General features: G+C 39.8%; 1 protein-coding gene across 7 annotated transcripts in view; it reads left to right on the plus strand.

The window, feature by feature from the left end:
- The window catches only part of LOC140453522 (protein FAM110C-like), a 163,988-nt gene that overhangs the window by 134,149 nt on the left and 5,371 nt on the right, over positions 1–24,468 (plus strand). For 3 of the 7 annotated variants that reach the window (XM_072548274.1, XM_072548273.1, XM_072548272.1), the window contains 4 exons: positions 89–384; positions 14,263–14,601; positions 16,364–16,708; positions 22,707–22,817. In XM_072548274.1, the coding sequence (XP_072404375.1) occupies positions 372–384; positions 14,263–14,601; positions 16,364–16,708; positions 22,707–22,816 (807 nt within the window). In that variant the 5' untranslated portion in view covers positions 89–371 and the 3' untranslated portion in view covers position 22,817. Of the gene's footprint in view, positions 1–88; positions 385–1,995; positions 3,767–6,965; positions 8,677–14,262; positions 14,602–16,363; positions 16,709–22,706; positions 22,818–24,468 lie in introns of those variants that run through there. The other 4 variants (XR_011952415.1, XM_072548270.1, XM_072548271.1 and 1 more) reach the window with 4 other exon arrangements.

The raw sequence follows: 24,468 nt of genomic DNA on the forward strand, positions 1-24,468 counted from the left end.
TTAAAGGAAGGATTTGAATGAGAACATGACTAAATTAAGTTTGCTTTTTTGCTCTCCTCTCTTACCTTCTCTAACTATTTATTTACAGTGCTCCAACTAAGGCTGCAATACTGTGGAAAGATTGCTCTCTGGAGCCAGAAGTGATCATCACCATCAGGAGGAGAAAAAAAGAACAATCAGAGGAAATAAAAATCTTATCCCAGCAAAACTGATCAAATCAATGGCAAAAATAGGAAATAAGTTACAAATTTTAACAGTGTAAAAAATTGTGGACAGTTCCATCGTCATTGTAAAGGTCATAAATTCACTCTTTAAAATAGTAAAGAGCCTGTCTTTGAAGAAACCTTTTCCAAGGTTGCTCTCCCGGTCTAATGAGCCAATCAAGTAAGGGAATTAGGATTCTAAACATTCCCACATTTAAACCTATCATTATTAATTCTTAAAATTCTAAGCTTGGTATTGTCAAAATTTCTCATTAGATCTGATGTGTCATTTATACATTACCATTTGCAGACACTACAATTCAAAAATAATTTAAAAGATTAAGTTTAAAAAGGAAACTTTATATTTTAAGTAAGTTATTCATCGGTCCTACCTTGCATTAGTGAGATTATCAGGAGACATCGGAGGGAAACCTGCTGCAATATGCTGAACCACATGTTTCTGAGTAAATTGCACAATCTAACACGGGGTTCTCACTGCTATCCGAAGAAAGAGAAACCACAACTTAGTGTGGCTTCAGCTATCAGTCACTGTGAGCTCAAAAATGAAAAGTGACCAGCCAACTTCTCACCCAGCAGCCATTCATTTCTCTGTCAATACTTTTTAAACCAATACAACTGGTAGCTGGCAAATATGTATTTTCTTTATTCCCTAATTACATTGCTCCACAGTTCACTTCTCTCGTGATTCTGCTGGAACAAAGAGCACTGGAAGTACAAGATATTTTCCTATTCAACCTGTTCAGTTATTATTATATACCTCTGGAGCAAGTGGGACTTGAACCCAGTCTTGACAGTTGGCAAGACAAACTGAGAAGGCTGTAAAAAACCTCTATGGAATAAGTAGCTCTATTGAACAAAGAGGCTTGAAGACACATTGAAGGCGTTAATGCACAAAGCTATGTAGATGCATGACATTAAATAATGTCTTAGTTTGGCTAACTTTGCAGAAATGATTCAGGACTAACAGACTAATTAAAGCATGGGTCCTGAGACCACCAGACACTGCTGTAAGCGCAAAAGTGGTAAAGTCAGGGGGGTAGTTTCAAATTCATTGACAAAGTATATAGTCACATAGACTAGGACAGTGCAATATTTTTGACAAATTACCATTATTGATAAAAATATATCTAAAAGATATAAATGGAATGTTGAGAAGGTCAGAGCTAGTGTTGCAGACCAGATATCCTGTGCAAGGCAAAGGAAAATTATAGCTTGTCAGTTGTGGTTTATTTTTAAATTGCTATAAAAGTCTAAATCGAAAAGTGTAAATTCATGATAATTGTTGGCCATGAAGTAATGTTACAAAAATGGTCTAAATCTTTTAGAGATCTACTGAATTGTCGAGTTGGAGCAATCTCTGGGTGCTGTTCCCTGTAGGAATTCTTCCATGGATCAATAAGCTGCCATTTGATTCACTTTAAGGCTGACTAATGTCAAATGTCTTTAGATACTGCCAGCAAGATAAAGTGATCTTCGTCAAAATTCAATGGGGGTCTTAGTCATGTAGGACTCTCTTCTCTACAGTTCATAAGGATGCACGTTGAGACAAACCTCAACTCTTGCTAGAGGATCATTAACTCGGTGAAAGTTGTTCTTTGGTCTGCACTTGCTGACCTTCTTGTGCAAAGACCTGTCTATATCAGAATGTTACACAGTGGCACATTCCAAAGTTCACAACTATTTACACCTTAGAGCTAAACTCTGCATGCCTGCCACAGCCAACTGTGAATGGTGATGTGCAATTAAATAACTCACTGGGTGAGGAGGCTCCATAAATATCTTAATCCAAAATGCATTGGCTGAACTTCCAGTGTCTTTCCTTGTTGTTAACTTTGAGAATCTTCTCACTGAAGCCAAATTTGTCTAGCAGAGTAATTATTTATTTGAGGCAGCAGTGTTAACCACTGTGCCACTCTAACCAGGTGGGCTTTCCTAATAATTGATTCATTGTCTTCATTAGACTCTTTGTTCTGGAGTTTTATTGAATTCTGCTGCAGCAGTATTCAAACCTGGACCCCCAGGACATTATCTAGATTTCTGGATAAAAAGCCCAGTGATAGTACCATTAGGCCATCACCTCATTGCTGGATCCCAGAGGGCTATTGAATATCGGTTATAGAGTGTGTTCAGGATAGTTCTAAAGAGTATTACCGGACTCACAACATTTACTCTATGTCTCTGTACACAGAGGCTGTCAGACCTGCTGAGTATCTCCAGCATTCTCTGTGTTAGTTTCAGATTTCCTGTATCTGCAGTATTTTCATTTTAACTGGAATTTTATCCAGCTTACCGCAGTCAATTGGAACAAAGTAATTTTTGTTTCCCTTATATGCTCACTAACAGCTAAAACAACCTTTTTTCTCTTCTCCAATTTGACCTTCTTGCCCTTTAATTTAATTAGGTACAGTTGGCAGCTGTACCTTCAGCTACCCAAGGCCTTAACTCTCGGATTCATTCTTAAATGTCTGTCTCCGTCCTCTTTAAAATACTCCTTAACACCTACTACTTTGACAAAGCTTTTGGTAACATAAGACCATAAGACCATAAGACATAGGAGTGGATGTAAGGCCATTCGGCCCATCGAGTCCACTCCGCCATTCAATCATGGCTGATGGGCATTTCAACTCCACTCAGCTGCATTCTCCCTGTAGCCCTTAATTCCTTGTGACATTAAGAATTTATCAATCTCTGCCTTGAAGCCATTTAGCGTCCCGGCCTCCACTGCATTCTGCGGCAATGAATTCCACAGGCCCATCACTCTCTGGCTGAAGAAATGTCTCCACATTTCTGTTCTGAATTTATCCCCTCTAATTCTAAGGCTGTGACCATGGGTCCTAGTCTCCTCGCCTAACGGAAACAATTTCCTAGTGTCCACCCTCTCCAAGCCATGTATTATCTTGTAAGTTTCTATTAGATCTCCCCTCAATCTTCTAAACTCCAAAACATGGCTGACTACTTTCTACTGTAATTCAGTGCTTTGGGATTGATCACACTTGATAAATATAAGTTGTTTTTACTCTCTGTGTACTTAGTGTTGTTGCAAAAGTGTAAGCCAACTGATACATGCTCTGAATATTTAGGAGTGAAAGCACATCTAACAGACACCAGCACAGAGCCCATGAACTGCACAGTGTGTAGGTGGAGTGAACTAAATTGGTCAAATGTTTCCTGTTTTTGAAAGCACCACAAGGCATTAATAAACCACCAAACAGGGTTTTGTTCTCCTCTGGTCAAGACCAAAAGGTAATGGAAATTTAAACAGATCACACATTAGCAGAAACAGAAGAAGAACCATTTCCAGAGGCCTCAGCAAGACATCTCATTACCCATGCATGAGTCACAGATTTTATTTTATAATAGTTCAAAACCCTAAAATTCAGCAATAATGCATATAATATTGTCCTCAATTGTGGAAAGAACTGGCAATTAATCAGGAAAATATAGCTCATAGTCTAAAGGTTTATGTAAATTTCCAGTCGATAAAGGCGCATGACGGAAGATTGAAGAAACAGCAACACTTACAGAGCACGGCATATAACGAGGTAAGACTGATGAATTAAACTGCATTTATTTCAATGCAAGAGCCCTAAGAGCTGAAGCAGAAGAACTCAGGGAATGGATGGTACTACGGATAGGTGGATTGGCCATGCTAAATTGCCCAGTGTCCAGGGATGTGTAATCTAGGTGAATTAGTCTTGGGAAATACAGGGTTGCAGGGATAGGGTAGGCAGGTGATCTAGTTGGGATGCTGTTTGGAGGGTTGGTGTGGATTCTTTGGCCTGTTTCCATATTGTATACTTTCTGTGATTCTATGAGACTGGGATAACACACCTATTATGGAAACACGGTGGAGGGAGAGACAGGTCTGGCACCTCAATATTCTGAGATGGTATGTATAGGAAGGATAGAAGGGGAGGCAATAGAGGAGGGGAGTGGTGTTTTTGATTAAGGAAAACATCATAGTAGCACTTAGAATATTCCTGGGGATCATCCAGTGAAGCTATGTGAGTGGAACTGTGAAATAAGAAGGGGATAATCATCTTGATGGGATTGTCCTATAGGCCCCTAATACTCAGCGGGAAAATGAGAAACAAATAGGTAAGGAGATTGCAGGTAGCTGTAGGAGTAATTAGGGTTATAATAATAGGGGATTTTAACTTTCCAAATGTAATTTCTTAATACTTCCACTCAAATTGAAAAAAGTCTGAGGCTTGTTAGTTCTGGGAATATAAACATGAGCAATGGTACATTTCAGGGCATCAAGTTGATAGGGAATAAAAACTGATCGGCAAATCCCTCCCAATGCAGAGGACAGACAAGCACTCCGAAAGCTTGTACTTTCAAATAAACCTGTTGGACTATAAGCTGGTGTTGTGTGATTTTTAATTTTGTCCACCCCAGTCCAACACCAGCACATCCACGTTTCAAATTCAAGGGCAAGGTGTTGCCTATTTTTCTATTTGGATGTGGTAATTTTTAAAAATGCTTTAACTTTTGAATTAACAGAGAATAGTTTGCTCCCACCACTCCTCCTTTCTCTCTGCTGAGTTTAAGGCCTGTCTAATTATCAATTAGACCACTGGCAAGTCTAAACAGATGTACTTGTCTGGCATGATAAGGTAGTCAATTGCATAGTAACAGTAGGTGCAGTTTATATTAACTTGTTGGGCATAATTACTTTGGACCATCAATGTCTGTGCATAACAACAGACCTCAGCTGCTTCCATCCAAAGACCGTGTGACATTATAATGTCCATGCAACATAAATGTTAACGCCTTCAGAGCCATCACTTTTACAACATGGAGTGATGCATAGATTTAGGGCTTTTGTAGGTAAATCACTACTTTAATTCAGCTATTTATTATGATATCTCACACAATCAAATACTGAAACATTCATTTAAACTTTATTGCGTGTGGCAATATGAATCTATGTGCAAAATAAAACCCCTCGAGTAAGCAAGTTAAGCTTTACAACTCAACTTGGCTATTACCTGACTAATGTGGAATTTAGCTACGATTCCTAACATCTTTCTATGTCCAGGGTTTATTCGTTGTCCAGTGTTGTTCTTCAATATTCTGCTGTCCCAATCTTGTACAATTTCTCATCCTTCAGATCTATGGGGTAGTTACTGATGATCTTTTAGATTCTTTCATCCAAAATATTGTGCCTTGCCTTCTTATCAGGAGTAACTTCTTTGTTCATTGTTGCATTTGTCATTGGCTTGGCTGTTTGAAGACAGAGCTTTCATGTAATTAACTCCTTACATTCTTCCACAGAACAATCATTTATCCTTGTAGCATAAGGCAGCCAGTTATCAGGCAGATGTCAAAACTGTTTTATTCAGGTAGCTTGGATTCCTTTGCCCAGGCACACTTCATTGCTTTCAATTCCAGTATAACAGTTTGTCTTTGCCTTTCAATAGTTTATTCCAGGCAGACTTATTGCTGCTTCTTTCAATAAACAGTTATCAATTTACAGTATCACAGTGTAAATTGTTGGTCAAAATAGAGAGATGTTATTTTCTGCACATGGCCCATAATGTACCTTAGTTCAGTTGGCTGGATGGTTGATTTGCAAAGCAGTGTGATGCCAACAGTGTAGATTCAATTCCTACACTGTTTAAGGTTCCCAAGAAGGGCTCTCCTTCTCAACCTTGCACCGTGCCTGGAACGTTGTGACCCTCAGGTTAAACCACCACCAGTCATCTCGCTCGCTAATGAAAAAGCAGCCCTATGATGACTGTACTTTACACCAATGCTGGATCCATCAAGGTGTTTTGTCCCAGTGTTGATATCATAATGAGAACAAAACAATCCTGAAGAAATATTCATGGGAAAAAGTAGAAAATAAACGGGACAGGATTAAAATAAAGATGAAACAAAAGTCGATGCTGAATTAACTGCTCTCACTTAGGTAAGCAAACAACAGGAGTTATGCGTTGTATCCCTGGATTAGGGAGAGATGGAAATCAAACAGGATCCTCATTCCTGTCCCAGGCAATAATGCTTAAGTAGAGATGGATGAGCATAACATTGTCTTTAATGATGCATTATGGTGAAATAGTTTATAGGCTCCATTGATAACTGGGCATTTAGAGTTGGATACAAACAGTTCGATTAATTTTTTAAGAATTTAAAAACAAGAAATAGGAAAAAAAAATGTTGTGAAGTTGGGTAGAGTGTTTGTGGATTGGAAAACCGGAAGTTAGAATTTAATGCGTAAAATATTCATGTCTGTAAAGTGATAGGGGAGAAAGACAGTGTGTAGTCCCTTTAAAAGATTATGTGCTTTTCTATGTTTAGCGATTCAAAAGGATGTCTGTAGGTTTGCAGGTGCACGAGCACCTGAAGTGAAACATTTGTATCAAAAGTTTGTACGATTAGCAGTCCAAGCCACAGTTTGTTTTGTTATCAAGACAACCAGCTTGAATTTAGCCAACTAATTTGAAATAAGTGAGAACAGTCCCATCCAATAGTATTTTCATCTTAGCTTTCAAACAATTCCATGGCCTTATCTCTCCCTCTCTCTAGTCTTGTACATCTGATTTAAAAGTCACTCCATCATTGATAGCTGCAGCTTCAGTTGCCTAGGCCTAGAGTACCTTAATCTCCTTACCTCCCTTTTATTTGGACCAAACATTTGGTCATCTGACTCCATTCTTAATATACGTGGCATGAAACTGATTTATAACATCTCTATGAAGTTTCTTCAAATTTATAGTATTTGTAATATGCCAATATTCTTCACCTTGACTGGCAGACTTTTCACCTGAGTGGTGGAATGCCTCTTGGTGGTAATTCTCTCAAAACGATATAGTAACTCAAAAGTACTGTGCAGGCTACTTGCTATTTATTGCACCATGCAAATTTGAAGTTAGCACTGGATGATGGACAAATAAAACCCATTTTCCTGGTAACCCATCAAATTTCTTCTTTGGTTGGAGGAAGTACTAAATTTAGCTGAATCTGGCTAAAAATAACCAAACTGGTACCTAGGTACCTAGGCCGGATCCTAGCCTTCTAATTCTGCAGCCTCTGACATGGTATGTACAAGGTTCTGTGCTGTTTTGAAGTGATTCTATTTTGGGAGGTCTCAAACAATTTTGATGATAAACTCTATTTGGGGTGGATGGTGGCTCAATGGTTAGCACTACTGCCTCACAGCACCAGGGACCAGAGTTCAATTCCAGCCTCTGGTGACTGTGTGAAGTTTGCACATTCTCTCCATGTCTGCATGGCTTTCCTCCATGTGCTCCAGTTTCCTCTCACAGTCCCAAAGGATGTGCAGGTTAGGTGAATTGGTCAAGCTAAGTTGCCCAGAGTGTTCTGGAATATGTAGGTTAGGTACATTAATCAAGGGACCTGTAGAGTAATGGGTCTGGTTAGGATACTCTTCAGAGGGTCAGTGTAGACTTGTTGGACCGAAAGGCTGTTTCCACGCTGTAGGAATTCTAATTCTAATTTGAACTAAGCACTTACATAATAAAAACCTTTCAAATTTAAATCTGATGGTTTTGACAACGGAGCATCAATCCGATTGGAAAAACATTGATAGGTAATCAAGGGTGTAAAGTGGGGGGCATTTGGAAAATCAGAAGAGAGCAAACTGCCAAGTTAAGAAACATCAGCTCAAAAGAAGGAATTATTGGCTCTCACAGAATTCTCAGAGCCTCAGAGTAAGCATAATCTAAATAAAGGTATCGCAGCACTTTAAGCTAATATTTCTGGTAAAAGACATACCTGAATGAAGAATTCAACTGAGAAGGCGTTCCTGATAGAAGATCAATGGAGAAGATACAGAACATTCCAGAAGATGTAGCCTTGCTGTAAATTAGAGACACAATTCTATTTTATTCTTTATTTTGGTTTATGTAGGTGGGATTTGTATTTATTAGAACAGCATACCATTAGAATCTTGTTTTATTCAGAAGTCGTTAGTAGTTAGAGGGGAATTGTTCAGTCTGTTAAAAGTTCAGTCAGTTTGTTTATTATTAGAGTTAGATAACTAAATTGTTACTTGTTGATAATAGAGTGAGTGTCAGGGGTTTATATCATTTGATCACTCCTTTCTAACAGCTTGGGGTTGAGAGGCAGCTTTTATCATGTTTTGCACTTCTTTTAACGGGTTATAGATTGAGGCAAGCTTCTCTGGGTGTTTCAGTTTTAATTATCAGTGGAGAGTCAACCTCAGCTTTATAATATAAGGAACCAAAGTGAACAAAAGGAGATGTGATCTTTCCACAGTATGACTAAATCAGGTTGCCAACAAAGTGAAGATGGGAAGTAGAATATAAAACACTTCACATTATTCCCATTTAGATTGTCAGACACTTCGAATATACATTATTTACTTCAAACACAGGGATTCAGAAATTGTCACAAGATATGATCCCTGTCAAGCAGCTGAGAGTTGCACTGTTCCTCCTCCTGGTTTTGATACAATTACAAGGTAAGACATACAGAAACTAATGGAAGTACTTAATAGTCATTAGAGGGTGAAAGTTTGGTGAAAGCATTGAATCTAGTTCAAGGAAATGGTGTTTATGGATTTTATTATCCTCTGTGCTTTCTAATGATTCGTTCTCCAGATGGGGATATTGCGAGTAATAAATCATTTCCCTGTAAATTAGTTGGCCTTCACGTTTAGTGAAGGATTTCTGCGTCTTTCACCCAATCACAATGATTGAATTAAGAAACAGATGCAAATTGGGATGTTGTGAACGGCTTGGAGGATAATGATATTCCACCCACTGCCCTTATCCTTCCAGATGGTAGAAATCATGGATTTTAGAGGTGCTCTTGAACAGGACTTGGAAAATTGCTGCAGTGAATCCTCTAGGACATGTATGGCAGTTATATTGTGCTGGTGATGGAGAAAATTGGTGTTTATGGAGGTGGATGGGGTGCTGATTAAATGGGATGCTTTGCTCTGGGTGTATTAAGCTCTTTGAGTATTGTCATAACTACATCCATTGAATCAAGACAGGTGGGGTGTATTCCAGAGATTCCTGGATTTTTCCTTGTTGGTGGTAGAGAGGTATGGGAAGTCACGAGCTAATTTACTCATCATTGAATATCCAACCTCGGCTCCTACACTTCCAGCAGTTTTTTTTGTGAGAATTGCGCAATTTCCATGCTACAGATTAATATTTAGATAACAGCTTTTGCAGAAGAAGAAATATCAGGGCATTCGAAGTGAGCAGGAGTAATTATAAAAGATGGAGGATACAACTAAAGATTATCATCAAATAGGCCAATCTTAAGAATGCTTAAAGACAGGGTGAGTAACTGTGGGTCAGTTCAGGGAGAGAGATGCAGACAGAAAGACCCAGGTGATTGAAAATCCAACAAGACTTGGAAGGTGCTTGGGAAGCTAACAAAATGATGCAAGATATTATTTTGATATCAGCACAGTAACTTAAAATATCCTTGTCATGTGCTGGTTCTTGACTCACCACCCAAGCTTAAAGATAATACATTATGTTTCAGAATGAATTTTATGAAGTAAACCTTTACAGGCAAAAGAGAAACCTACCCATCCCAAAGGGCAATTGCAAGCTCATAGACTCAGTTGATGATCAAGGAGGTTAGGGCACAGACCAAATAGCTCATCTTGAATGGTGGTGTGCTGTCAGCTCGATGGGATAATTTATTACTTGAAGATAAAGGCAGAGATGTTTATGTGGAAGCCAGTGCAGGTGAATAGAGTCAAAGGTGTATAGCACAGAAACTGACCCAACTCATCCATGCTGACCAGATATCTTAAATTTATCTAGTCCCATTTGCCAGAATTTGGCCCATATCCCTTTAAAACCTTCCTATTCATGTAACCATCCAGATCCCTTTTAAATGTTGAATTTGTACCTTCCTCTATCACTTCCACTGGCAGCTCACTTGTATTAAGATAAAACATTTTCCATCCAAAACTTAGTGTTCTCAGTGATGAGTTGGGAAATCCTTAGCTTTGAAGGCTGTCTGTGATGATCAAACTAAATGATGTTGAAAGCGACAGCATGACCTGTTTGCATTAATTGCTTGTCATTTAACGCCAACTGTCGAACAGTTGTACCAGACCAATTGTTCAATTTAGTAAAGTTTGTTATTTAAAGCCACTTGAGCCCAAGTCACATTGAAATTATTTTTGAAAGAATAACAAATTGTGACAGTAAATATGGAAAGAAACAAACAAAGGGAAAGCTGGAGAAACTCAACAGGTCTGGTAGCATCTGTGGAACAGAGTGAATGCTTCAGAGTCCAAAGTGACCCTTCTTCAGAATGTTCTGAAAATGTGTCTCTGTGTTTCTCTATTGTCTGTGTTTGCTTCAGCATCTGCAATGTCTTACTTTTCAAATAAACAATTTGCTTTCCTGAAGAGGGGATCATGCCCGAAACGTCGATTCTCCTGCTCCTTGGATGCTGCCTGACTTGCTGCGCTTTTCTAGCAACACATTTTCAGCATTCACATATATCCACAGGAAGGCAGAAGAAATGTAAAGGGGACTAAAAGCAATGGTGTTTCTTTACTGACTTCGTTAAAAAAAAGTGGCTTGTGTTAATTGTCACCAGTTCACACTACAGCTTTGTTGGCCATTATTTTCTGTTCCTATTTCTGATCCTGGATCACAGGATGAGGGAGGGTCAGGTAGACCTGAAACAGGAACAGGGACATTCTGTGGTTTCTACAGATGGAAGCTCATTAAATATATTTAATATTCCCTTTTTTCAAGCAATCAATAAAGATAGAAACAAATTACTGCAGAGGCTGGAATCTGTACTGAAAACAAAAATTGCTGTAAATCACAGTGGGTCAGGCAGCATCCATGGAGAGAGAGCAAGCTAACGTTTTGAGTCTAGATGACTCTTCATCAAAGCAGACACAATTTCAAAGAGGAGCATGGGAATTATTCTGAAAGTCCTGGTCAATATATATCCCTCAATAATTATTTGGTTATTATCACAATCCAGTTTGTGGAATCCTGTTCTGTGCAAATCGATATATTACAATAGTGACTACACTTCTAGTGCTTCAAGATTTGTGAAACAGTTTGGAATGCCTTGAAAATGTAAAAAAAAGTAGAGAAATGTAAATTTTGCATTATTTAATAATGGAAGAGTTGTGAAAACCACAGAGAAGTGAAGGAGAAAGGGAAATTAAGAGGATGAGTCACCTTCCACTCTATATGTTCACCCTGTTCTCAGCATCTGCAAAAGGCATCTGTTTACACTTGTTCATTTTTACCTTGATTCACTAATATGTTAACATCTAAATTCTTTGTTTCTTTTCTTTCTCCTTATCTTGCCTTCACTCCTCTTTCAATGACTGTGCTTCCACAACAGTCTTACAATTCAATCATATTCTCTTTATAGCTCATTACTGCCATTGTGGAAAAAGACACTTTACTCAAAAGAGGCTTGGCACTTGCTTATTCCTGAGTAATAACACAGTGCTGCTCTCTGTTCTCCCTCAATCTTCACTGTTCAAGTAGGTTTCCATATCAAAGTTCCATCATTGCCTCAGAAGTATTATAAGCAGCATTTAGTGGAGTAACAGGCCATTCACCCCCAACTACCAAATTCTTTTTTCTTTATTCATTCACCGTTGAGGGTATCACTGGCTAGGCAGCATTTATTGCCCATCCCTAATTGCCAAGAGGGCAGTTAAGAGTTAACCACATTTCTATGGGTCTGGAGTCACGTAGGCCAGACCAGGTGAGGATGGCCAATTTCCTCCCCTAAAAGTCAATAGTGAACTAGATGGGTTTTTCCGACAATCAACAATGGATTCATGGTCACCATTACATTTTTAAAAATTGAATTCAAAATTGAATCCAGATCTCCAGAACGTTATCTGGGTGCCTGGGCTAACAGATCCTTGCCTCTCCCCCTAATTATACTGAAGTACTTATCTCCATCAGCTGTCCTCAGTCTTCTTTCTCCAAGATGTGGAGGTGCTGGTGTTGGACTGGAGTGGACAAGGTCAGAAGTCAGGCAACTCCAGATTGTGGCCCAACAGGTTTATTTGAAATCACAAGCTTTTGGAGCGCTGTTCCTTCATCAGGGAACATCAGGTTGTGATTTCAAATAAATCTGTTGGACTGTACCTGGTGTCATCTGACTTCTGACCTTCTTTCTCCAAGGCACAGCCAGCCTTCCACTATTAAAGTCATTCCTTCTGTTAGTTGCAGAGTAGCAGCAGCATTCTCACATAATAATCTCTCTCCCTGCACTTTCAGATTTATTTGGTCTTCTCCAGTTCCTGGACTCTATGCTGGCCCTCAGAAACATTATTTGTAAGCCAAGGTTCAGTTTTCACACATAGTTCATAGCTTCACTCAACGTAAGAACTGGTTGCGTACTTGTGCAACATCACATCCTGAATGAACCATAACAACTTATTATCAAAAGGTCAATTCTATATTTTCGAGCTTCGGGATTTCCATAGTAGTCATCAATTCCATCTTATGATCAGGTAGAATCCAATGGTGTATAACCTTGATTTGACTTTCAGCCAAGCTTCAAACCACTTGAATTATCTCCCCACCATCAACTCCCTTTGCCCTTCTAATTTCGATATGTTTGTCTCCTCCACACCTGAATTTTTCAAACTCTTCTCATTTGCCTTTGAAGGTCCATCCTACCAATATTCCAATTCAGGCCACACCTCCATCTTATCCCATACTAAGTCCTGCTCTCCCAGTGTCTTCATCAATATCCATTGTCAGTTCTTTCTCCAAAGTGTATTGACTGCAAAATTCTCCTTCTCAATCATATTTCCCTTCAGGGTAATGCTCTAACTTATCACTGAAACCTCCTGTGACAGTAGGCACCAACTCACACCTTGTACTGTTTGCACCTCTCATTTATCGTGTGTTAACAATCCACAGTAAAACCATCAGAATGGGGGTTACCTCTGTGGCTATGTCCTCGTGACGGTCAGTCTTGATGACCTTCTCAACTTACAGCAATGCTCCTTCAATTTTCACTAAAGAAGTGCATCAGTCCAACAAGTTTAGATCTTTCAGGAAGAATCTCTTCTCTCATATATTCCTTCACGTTTCACTCAACGGTCCCCGTACTTGGGAAACAACCACAATAACAACAGCTTGTATTCATGTGGAGCCTTTAGCGTGGCAAGCCATTCTATTGTAGTTCACAGGAATGTTATCAAAGAAAATTTGACACAGAGTCATGGAAGGAAATAATGGCTAGGTTGGAGACGGACATAAGGCTTTAAGGAGTGTCTAAGTGGAGGAAAGAGAGCTTAAAAAAAGAACCAAAAGCTTCAGTGAGGGAGGGATTGAGGCCTGGACAGTTAAAAGGGATGGTCACCAATGCATGATTACGAACAGGATTTTCAGATGCAGAATATATATATATATATATATATATAGTATATGAATGAATATATATATAGCGTATGAATGAATATATATATATATATATATATACATATTATATATAAGTATTTAGATATATATAAAATATGTATATTTATATTTGTTACCTGTCAGCAGCTATTCTCTCTTTATCCCATGGTAACAGCCTTTGACTATAAGGATTGTCAATTATCTTGGCCAATTTTGAGTGGCTAATATTTTATGTTGATTGTGAGTCACATCTAAATTTTAATACAGGGACAAAAGTCCATAATCATAGAGTGATGGAGTCATACAGTACAGAAACAGACCCTTTAGTCAAACCAGTCCATGCCGAACACAATCCCAAACTAAGCTAGTCCCACCTGCCTGCACCTGGCCCATATCCCTCCAAACCTTTCCTATGCACATATCTATCCAAATGTCTTTTAAATATTGTAATTGTTAGCATCTGTCACTTCCTCAGGAAGTTCATTTCACACACGAATCACTGTCTGTGATTATTTGCCTTATGTCTTTTTAAAATCTCTCTCCTCTTAGCTTTAAAATGGATTAACAATAACAGAACTGTTTTATTAAGAAAAGATTGTTTGTGCCTTTCGCTTGATTACAATTTTGAAATTATACAAATATATGATCTTGTTTGTCCTCTCTTTCAGAAAACACTACATCCACCTGTTCAGTAAAAGTAGGATACCCCAGAGCTAAGTTAAACTGTAGTGTTGGAGACAGTCTAACACTGAATTGTACAGTTCTGTTCTGCCCTCAAGATCTTCTTGTGACTTACTGGTGTAAGATACTTATGAACACCTGTCAGCGACTGAATAGTTCAAAGAATCAGCAGCTCAATTCACATTCTTCTGAAAACACTGAAAGAATGTTACTAGTGGTTTTCACAGTCCCTTCTGTTACCTTGGCCGACAGTGGCATATATTCCTGTCATGCTCAACAAAATGGTGTGGAATCACAGGGACACTCGATTATTGTGAACGTATTTGGTAAGGATTGCTTTCTGTATAGACATACCCATTTAGTTCTGTGAACATTTGTGCTGATCAAGGTATGGCAGTTAGCACAGTAATCTCATTCAGGAAACCAGTACCAGCATAAAATGTTTTCAGGTCAGGTACAAAATAAAGCTCCTTTACATATGCCAGTTAAGCACTCTGACACCACATAGTGGTAATTCACTCATGATGTACATGTAAGCAGCAGGTCAATGCAAGACTATTAGATCAGGGTGAAACCAAAGGATATTACAAGACCAATGGGTTAAAGGGTGTCACCATTGGATCACTCACATCACACAAATGAAATACTTACATTTAGTTTGATCAGATTTTAAGTAAAATGTTGCATAATTTCTAACATGTTTATTTCATTATGGGATGTAGATGTTGCTGTCAAGACTGGAATTAATTATCCATTCCAAGTGATCCAGATGCAACTTCAGAGGGCAGTGAAAAATCCACACCTTCTGCTAAGGGTAGAATTTCTAGTTGGGGTTAAATAGAGTCATAGAGTCATACAGATGTACAGATGAAACAGATCCTTCGGTCCAATTCGTCCATGCTGACCAGATATCCCAACCCAATCTAGTCCAATCTGCCAGTGCCCAGCCCATAACCCTCCACACACTTCCTATTCATATACCCATCCAGATGCCTTTTAAATATTGCAATTGTACCAGCCTCCACCACTTCCTCTGGCAGCTCATTCCACATACACACCACCATGAAAAAGTTGCCCCTTAGGTTCCTTTTATATCTTTCCCATCTCACCATAAACCTATGAACTCTAGTTCTTGAATTTGCCCACCCCAGGGAAAAGATTTGGCTATTTACCCTATCCATGCCCTTCATTATTTTATAAACCTCTATAAGGTCACTCAACCTCTGACACTATAGGGAAAACAGTCCCAGCCTATTCAATCTCTCCCTGTAGCTCAAATCCTCCAGCCCTGGCAACATCCTTGTAAATCTTTTCTGGACATTTTATCACAAGAACAACCCCTGCCCTACAGGTCCATTCTTGTGCCTTTCTGCTCCACATGGTAGGAAAAAGACTTACTATCCAATTGAATGATGCTTGGTCATCAGCCAAATAACCTTTTCCCCCTGATTTTTGATATTTTTATATCAAATATTTAAAGAGGATTCTAAAAAAAAAGATCCTTTTGAATATCTCTATGATTTTCTCCAGGTTTCCACATAGCAGTATCATGGAAACTTATCAGTTCCTGCAGACTCCAGGCCAATTTTGGAGCCTGAGCTATGGGACTTGGAGTCATATTTAAGCCAGATCAGATAAGGAGGTGATTTTTCTTGTCCTCAAGGATTTCACTAAAGCTGTTAGGTTTTTATGATCAATATTAATTTGTGTCTTTTACAGTTGTTTTATTTACAGATTCTTTTTAAAAGCAGAATATAAATTCTCAAAAATCCAAAGAACTGTAGATGCTGGAAATCAGAAACTGCTGGAGAATTTCAGTAATATCTATGGAGAGAAAGTAAATTTAATGTTTTGGGTCCAGTGACCATTCTTTAGATTCTCCACAGATGCTGCCCAGGCCGGCTGAGGTTTTCCAGCATTTTCTAATATTTGTATAATTTCTCAAACTGCCATTGTGGGATTTGAACTTGATTTTCCTGAACTGGCTTTATAGATTATGAGTCTATAATGTAATATTACAACTAAGGCAAGTAGTGAAATTATAGAAATATATATATAACAGAATGTCCTGATTGTTCTCTCTTTCAGAAAATACAAAAACTGCCTGCTCTCTCTCGATACTGCACCAGAGGGCAGTTTTTAATTACAGTGTTGGAGATAGTCTAACCTTGAATTGTACAGTTCAGTTCTGTGTTAATGAAGTACAACTGCCTGAGGCTCACTGGTGTAAGATGTATGGAAATCTTTGTCAGCCAGTGACTGGAAGGACTCATTATCCAAACATAAGTTATTCTCTTCAGGACAGGGAAATGAAGATGTCAGTGATACACACTGTTACTCCTGTTGAGCTGAGTACGAGCGGCTTTTACCAATGTCAAGCAACACAAGGAGCTGTAACCACAGTGGGCCAGTTTGTTCGTGTAAATGTGACAGGTAAACATAGATTTTCTTTGTTTCACTTTACTGAGGTTACTTACATCATGATTGCATGGTCAAGCAGCCAACCGTTCCTCAAGTGACGTGCTGCTGCTAACCTTGACTTGCACAGTGGGTTGACTTGCTATCTACAGCAGTGAGGGCCATTATCTGCCTCATTGCAAAGAAGGCCGAAGAATCCTCAATCATCCAACCTTAGAATGTATTGGAAAATCTTGGAGAAATGACTGAGGTAATCAGAGAAAGCCTTTTTATAATTTGTTGTTGCGTTGAACCTAATCTAGTCTACAATTTGATTTCTTTGAGTACGTTCAAATTGTGAAAGAGTTAGATTAAGTAGACATAGAATTATGCACAGAATTTTCCATTGTAGAGGACATAATTTAAAGGGACACGAGGGCAACTTTTTTACATTCAGGGTCATTTAAATATGGAATGAATTGCCAGAAGAAGTGGTTGATGCAAGTACAGTTACAACATTTAAAAGATATTTGGACAGGTAAATGATGAGGAAAGGTTTAGAAGGATATGGATCAAATGCAGCAAATGGGACTAGTTTTGTTTGGGAAATCTGGTCAGCATTGGTCAAGGTGGATTGAATGGTCTGTGTCCCTGTTGTACGACTCTACGACTAATCACGAGAAATGTGACAAAGCATGAAAGAATAAAAATGATCAGATGTTTTAGAAAAACGCATAAATTTTCCCTTTAAGCCTTGAGTGGTGACTTCAGAATCACGCCATTGAGTCGGAACTACCTTATTTCCATGGATTTGAGTTTCATTAAAAACCCGACTCACTCAATTTACATTGCACTTTGAATGCTCCTCTCCACAAAGAGATGAGATGCACAAACACCTGACAGATAAAACAAAACTGGGCGGCACGGTGGCAGCTGGGCAACACAGTAGCACAGTGGTTAGCACTGCTGCCTCACAGCGCCAGAGACCCGGGTTCAATTCCCGCCTCAGGCAACTGTCTGTGTGGAGTTTGCACATTCTCCCCATGTCTGCATGGGTTTCCTCCGGGTGCTCCGGTTTCCTCCCACAATCCAAAAATGTGCAGGTTAGTGTTAGGTATAGGGGAATGGGTCTGGGTGGGTTGCTCTTCGGAGGGTCAGTGTGGACTTGTTGGGCCGAAGGGCCTGTTTCCACACTGTAAGTAATCTAATCTAATCAAAACTGCAACGCACTAACCGTTTGACCTGGCCATCAGGCAACTGCTTCCTCGGCAGAGTGTCCTTGCAAAGTGTTCTTCCACCTCCATTCCTTCAATCTCACCACAGCACATTGGCGAACAACAGTCCTCACTTGAACATCAACCCTGGTCTTGGACTAACTACATATCACCTCAGGCTTTCAACTACTTTAGACCAGATGGACACCCATCAAATGCATGCTTCTGCATGGTCACTTTATGCATAGAGGCAGCCTCAGATCTTATGCATGAACACAGGATGCTTTAGTGCTAACGTGGATCTTATCACTCTTAACTTGTTTTCATCATGCTCATTTACTTTAGCATTTACCTGGAGCCCATCGGTCTCTGGTTGGATAACATCGCTTGCTTAACACACAGGTTCTTGTGTGTTCAGCTACACGCTGTCACTCTCTGCTACTTCACTCTGAATTTATCACAGAGGGAGAGGCAGACAGCTTGTGGCAGTGGGAGCACTGAACAGTCAGTCAGACAATGGGCAGATATGGCACGGGATGGCACCACGCTTCATCAACACCAGAGCTGCCACACGCACCAGAAGCTTACACTGCAAAGCCACTGCATGTTCTTCAAGTAAATACGAACGTGTGAAAGAAATATAGTGCTCAAGACATCACGGTTATGAGATTAGAAGTGAAAAATGGAAGATTGCATGACCAAATACATCCTGGGCACTGTTCTTTTTTTTTGGAGGACTGTGCACGGTTGCATCTTCCAGGACTGAAGGTTAATGCTGCGAATTATATTGGCATGCCACTTGCTATGCAAGGACCCTTGGAGTGTGTGCACGGCAGAGGGAACCCTAATCCTGGGACATGACAGACTGGGCACCACATTTTAACTGCACATGCGAAAATTCAGTCCATTGTTTCAAGCTGTTGGTGCAGTCAAACATAAGACAGTCGCTAAGAACTTATGTGTAATTTCTTTACCCATAATGTTTAAAACATAGGAACAGCTCCCAAAAAGACAAGTTGAGATGAGTAGCATAGACACAGTTAGGGGAAAACTACATAAGCATACAAGATAGGAAGAGTAGAAGTGTACAATGGTACAGTCAGATGAAATTGAGCCAAAGGACACTCACGTAGTTCACAAATGCCAGAATAGTTTGCTTGATCAGCCTGGTTCTGTGGTGTAGACCTGATCTTCCAGAAACATTGTCAGATTTATCCCTGATGCCATGTGATGGCAGTGGACTTCTGCAAACTGCAAAAGACCTGTGATGATGACAGATCAACAATAGCAATAGAGATCCATTAACAATGAAAAAGCAGTGTTTTATGGCATTATATCATTTGGAAGTCCAATAATATTTGAATGCTGGTTAAACACTATGAGATTGGCTCAGTTGATAAAATTCTTGACTCTGAGGAACAGGTGATGGTCCAAGCCAAACTAAAGTACTTTTAATTCATGCACAGGATGTAATATAGCTTTGTTGGAGGCACAGATGAAACATTAAACTGACAGTTATAATTCCAATTGATGTTATTACTGTTCAGCTCAAATCTCAGAATGAAACCTGGCTTGTTAGACCCTAACTTTATTTTGTTTCAAACTATGGAGGTTAGGTACAGAACACATTTACAAGAGGCTGTCAGTGTGCTTTTAACACAGGAATAAAATTATTCTTAAACAAGAAATAATAAAATTATCCGTGTTACACTCGACAGAATGAAAGTCTGGAAAGATTTAATTATAGACATCAGAAAAAAGTTGATCTTCACACTACTTTTATCTCAACCATATGCTTTATTATGATCGATTGGCCCCAGCTCAAGTTAATACGAAGTAAGTCCGATCCTGACAGGAATCTGGTTGGATAGATCATAACTTCTTTTTATTTTTGTGGCTGAAATGATCTTTTACTAAACATAAGCACTCAATGTTGCAGTCTTTAGTTTAACAATAAAAATGTTTATTAACAGAACTGAAGATAAACCCTTGTGAGGGTGAGTTGGAGGTTTGGATTAGGAATTGGCTGGCTGGAAGAAGACAGAGGGTAGTAGTTGATGGCAAAGGTTCATCTTGGAGTGCCGTCACTAGCGGTGTTCCGCAAGGATCTGTTTTGGGACCATTGCTGTTTGTCATTTTTATAAATGACCTGGAGGAAGGGTTAGAAGGTTGGGTGAGTAAGTTTGCGGATGATACGAAAGTCGGAGGAGTTGTAGACAGTGAGGAAGGATGTGGCAGGTTATAGCGGGATATAGAGAAGCTGCAGAGCTGGGCAGAAAGGTGGCAAATGGAGTTCAATGTAGCTAAGTGTGAGGTGATTCACTTTGGTAATAGTAACAAAAAGATGGGGTACTGGGCTAATGGTCGGATACTTGGTAGTGTGGAAGAGCAGAGGGATCTTGGTGTCCATGTACACAGATCTCTGAAAGTTGCCACCCAGGTAAATAGTGCAGTGAAGAAGGCATATGGCGTACTGGCTTTTATTGGTAGAGGAATTGAGTTCCGGAGTCCTGAGGTCATGCTGCAGTTGTATAAGACTCTGGCACGGCTGCATCTGGAATATTGTGTGCAGTTTTGGTCGCCATACTATAGGAAGGATGTGGAGGCACTGGAACGGGTGCAGAGGAGGTTTACCAGGATGTTGCCTGGTATGGTAGGAAGATCCTATGAGGAAAGGCTGAGGCACTTGGGGTTGTTTTCATTGGAGAAAAGAAGGTTTAGGGGTGACTTGATAGAGGTGTACAAGATGATTAGAGGGTTAGATAGGGTTGACAGTGAGAACCTTTTTCCACGTATGGAGTCAGCTATTACAAGGGGGCATAGCTTTAAATTAAGGGGGGGTAGATATAGGACTGATGTTAGGGGTAGGTTCTTCACTCAGCGAGTCGTAAGTTCATGGAATGCCCTGCCAGTAGCAGTGGTGGACTCTCCCTCTTTATGGGTATTTAAGCGGGCATTGGATAGGTATACGGAGGATAGTGGGTTAGTGTAGGTTAGGTGGGCTTGATCGGCGCAACATCGAGGGCCGAAGGGCCTGTACTGCGCTGTATTCTTCTAAAAAAAAACCTGTTCCTGTATAGCACAGATTGAAAGGATTTTAAACAGATGATAAAAGTCGAGCACTGTTTATAGATTGAACAGAAACTGGGCTTTGTATCAGAATCAATATATCCTGTATAGCTTCCAAACATTGTTAAAACTCTAAGAACATCTAACACTGTACTTCTAGCAAGACCCAGTCCAGCTCATTCCCCACAGAGGGAGTGACTGTTTCTTTTTAATACTTTGATGGGCTTAAAATACTTAAAATTTCTACTCATCTGCTGGAACTCCAGATAACTTTTCTAAATTATTAATATTATGCTCCTGACTTAACTTCTATTGCTATACTATTCCTGAAACAGCTTCAATTCTTTTGCTAGTTTGTTTTTAAAAACTTTAAAAAAACTGACTGCATTCCAACATCTCAATCCGGGATCAATCATAACTTCTCAATCTATGATAATCTCATTATGTTAAACTTCCTTTTTTAGGAATCCTGCTCGCATCTTACTTCACTAAAAGACTTCTGAGCACCTGATGAGTTTCTCTCCCTAGGAACCCTGGGTAACTTCCTCCCTCTTGGAATCATGGGTATTGTAGTTTCAGATACTAATTATTGATTCCAAATAAAAACTAAAAAAACTGCAGGAGCTGTAAATCAGAAATAAAAACAGAAATTGTTGGAACATCTCAGCAGGCCTGGCAGCATCTGTAGGAAGAAATCAGAGTTAATAGTTCAGGTCCGGTTCTGAAGAAGACTCACTGGATCTGAAACTATAACTCTGATTTCTCTGCACAGATGCTGCCAAACCTGCTGAGCTTTTCCAACAATTTTCTTTAAAATTCCAAATACCCAGACAAACCTATATGCTTAAATTAAAATTCCAAGTAGCCAAACTTGCAGGAAATATTATTAGGATATGTATACACATAAATGTCACAGTTTCATCACACCTTACAATACTCAAACTTCAGTGAGAACTATCTTCACACTAAAGCTCTCTGCTCACACTCCAACTGGGACAGTTGCAACCAATTTTCTCATGATGATTTTCTATGTAGTAGATGCTTTAGATGCCTTTTGCTTTTATCGGATGTCTCCCCGAGACACCTGAAACAAACTGCAAACTAAACTTGGTATTACTTTAAACTTTAGAACAAATACCAAGTTCCTAGATTCAGCGATCCAGCTGCCTTGCCTCAAACCTCTGGCACTCCCACACAAACTAAATCATCTTGGATTGTTTCATTTCTATGCATGTATAGACTCCAGCCACTCGGTGAAAGTAGGGTTTTATTTGTTCTCAAATACACTGAATTATTTACCCCAATAGTTTAAAATCTCAGTGAAATGCATGTAAACAGAATAAATCTCCAGATTCTCTGATATCATTCATAGTGCAAAGATAAGGTGAACCTAAACCATGTCACCCTGACTTAATAAATAAAATATAAAATGCAAATTCAACTTAAAGTTACACATTAGCTCTTAACACAACACTCCAATTTGTCTATTGTGAATGTAACAGCCCTTGGGTTACCATTTGACGAAAAATTCGTATGTTTTGTATTCTATATTTGTATTCTAGCCCCCTCCTCCTCCTATGTCACCATCAATAAACTAAAAGAATGGAAGATGTACTTCATTTAGCATTGATGGTATATTGCTGTGTACGTACTGCTGATTGTGGTTGCCTGTACAAGGACAATGACTGGCCTTCATTGTGTTAAAAATGTAATATTTTCTACAATTTAATTTGTTTTTGTGTATCTTCCAGAAGGTTCACCAACACATTCCGTGTGGAGGTGGTACAACATCGGCAGATGGGTCGCATTTGGATTGATGGCCATGATGCCTATATCATTGTGTATCCTGGGGTGTGGCTAAGGTAGCGACCAAGACAAGATTTAACACTTCCATTAGTTAATAAAGATATTAATTTGTAACAGGATTATGGGGGCCTCAGAACTGCACATGTACAAAGCCAGAAGCCTGATGGTCACAAGGTGTTGGTCCTTGGGTCTCACCTACCGATTTGAGGTTTGCTGTAGGTAATGCCTGTGCCTCTAGAAACAGAACACACTAAAAGAAAAAAACATTGGGCCCTTCTCAACTCATTAGCTGTAGCTATTCTGAAGAAGGGTCACTAAACTGGAAACATTGATTCTGTTTTCTCTCCACAGATGCTGCCAGCGCTATTGAGTTTCTCTAGCAATTTCTGTTCTTGTTTCGGTATTAGATAAACTAGAGAAGCTGGGATTGTTCTTATAGCAGAGAACACTACGAGGAGTCTTTTTTATCCTTTGTGGGACATAGGCATCACTGGCTGGCCAGCATTTATTGCCCATCCCTAGTTGCTCTTGAGAAGGTGAGGGTGAGTTGCCTTCTGGAACCGCTGCAGTCCACCTGCTGTGGGTTGACCCACAATGCCCTGAGGGAAGGAATTCCAGGACTTTGACCCATTAACAGTGAAGGAATGGCAATATATTTCCAAATCAGGATGGTGAGTGGCTCGGAGGGGAACATGCCAGAGCTGGTGTTCCCATGTATCTGCTACTGTTGTCCTTCTGGATTAAGATGGTTATGGGTTTGGAAGGTACAGTCTGAGGACCTTTGGCAAATTTCTGCAGTGCATCGTAGATAGTACGACAGAGCACTGGTGGTGGAGGGAGTAGATGCTTGTGGATATAGCGCCAATCAAGTAGGCTGCTTTGTCCTGGATTGTATAAGGTTTCTTGAGTGTTGCTGGAGCTGTATCCATCCAGGCAAGTGTGGAGTATTCCATCACACTCCTGAGTTGTGCCTTGTAGAAGGGATCACAGCACGAGGGACCCAGGCTTGTTTCTGCCCTCAGGCAACTGACTGTGTGGAGTTTGCACATTCTCCCTGTGATGCATGGGTTTCCTCCAGGTGCTCTGGTTTCCTCCCACAATCCATAGATGTGCAGGGTAGATGGATTAGCCAGGCTAAATTGTTTTTAATATTCAGGGATGTGCAGGCTAGACAGATTAGCCATGGAAAATGTGGGTTACAGGGACAGGACGGGGGTGTGGGTCTGGGTGGGATGCTCTTCAGATGGTCAGCATGGAGTCAATGGGCTGAATTGTCTGCTTCCATGCTGTAGCAATTCGATGATGGACAAGCTTTGGGGAGTCAGGAGGTGAGCTACTCACTGCAGTATTTCTAGCCACTGACCTGCTCTTGTAGCCACTGTAATGAGTCCAGTTGACTTTCTGGTCAATAGTAACCCCCAGGATGTTGATATTGGGGGATTGGGTGATGGTAACACCATTGATTGTCAAGGAGAGGTGGTTAGATTGTCTCTTAATGGTGATAGTCAGAGCCTGGCATTTGTCTAGTGTGTGTTACTTGTCACTTGTCAATTCAAGTCTGGATATTGTCCAGAACTTGGTGCATTTGAACATGGACTGCTTCAGTATCTGAGGAGTTATGAATGGTGCTGAACATTGTGTAATCATTAGCCAACATCCTCACTTCCGAAGTTATGATGGAGGGAAAGTCATTGATGAAGCAGCTGA

Source organism: Chiloscyllium punctatum, chromosome 27, assembly GCF_047496795.1.
Source record: "Chiloscyllium punctatum isolate Juve2018m chromosome 27, sChiPun1.3, whole genome shotgun sequence".
Lineage (NCBI taxonomy): Eukaryota > Metazoa > Chordata > Chondrichthyes > Orectolobiformes > Hemiscylliidae > Chiloscyllium > Chiloscyllium punctatum.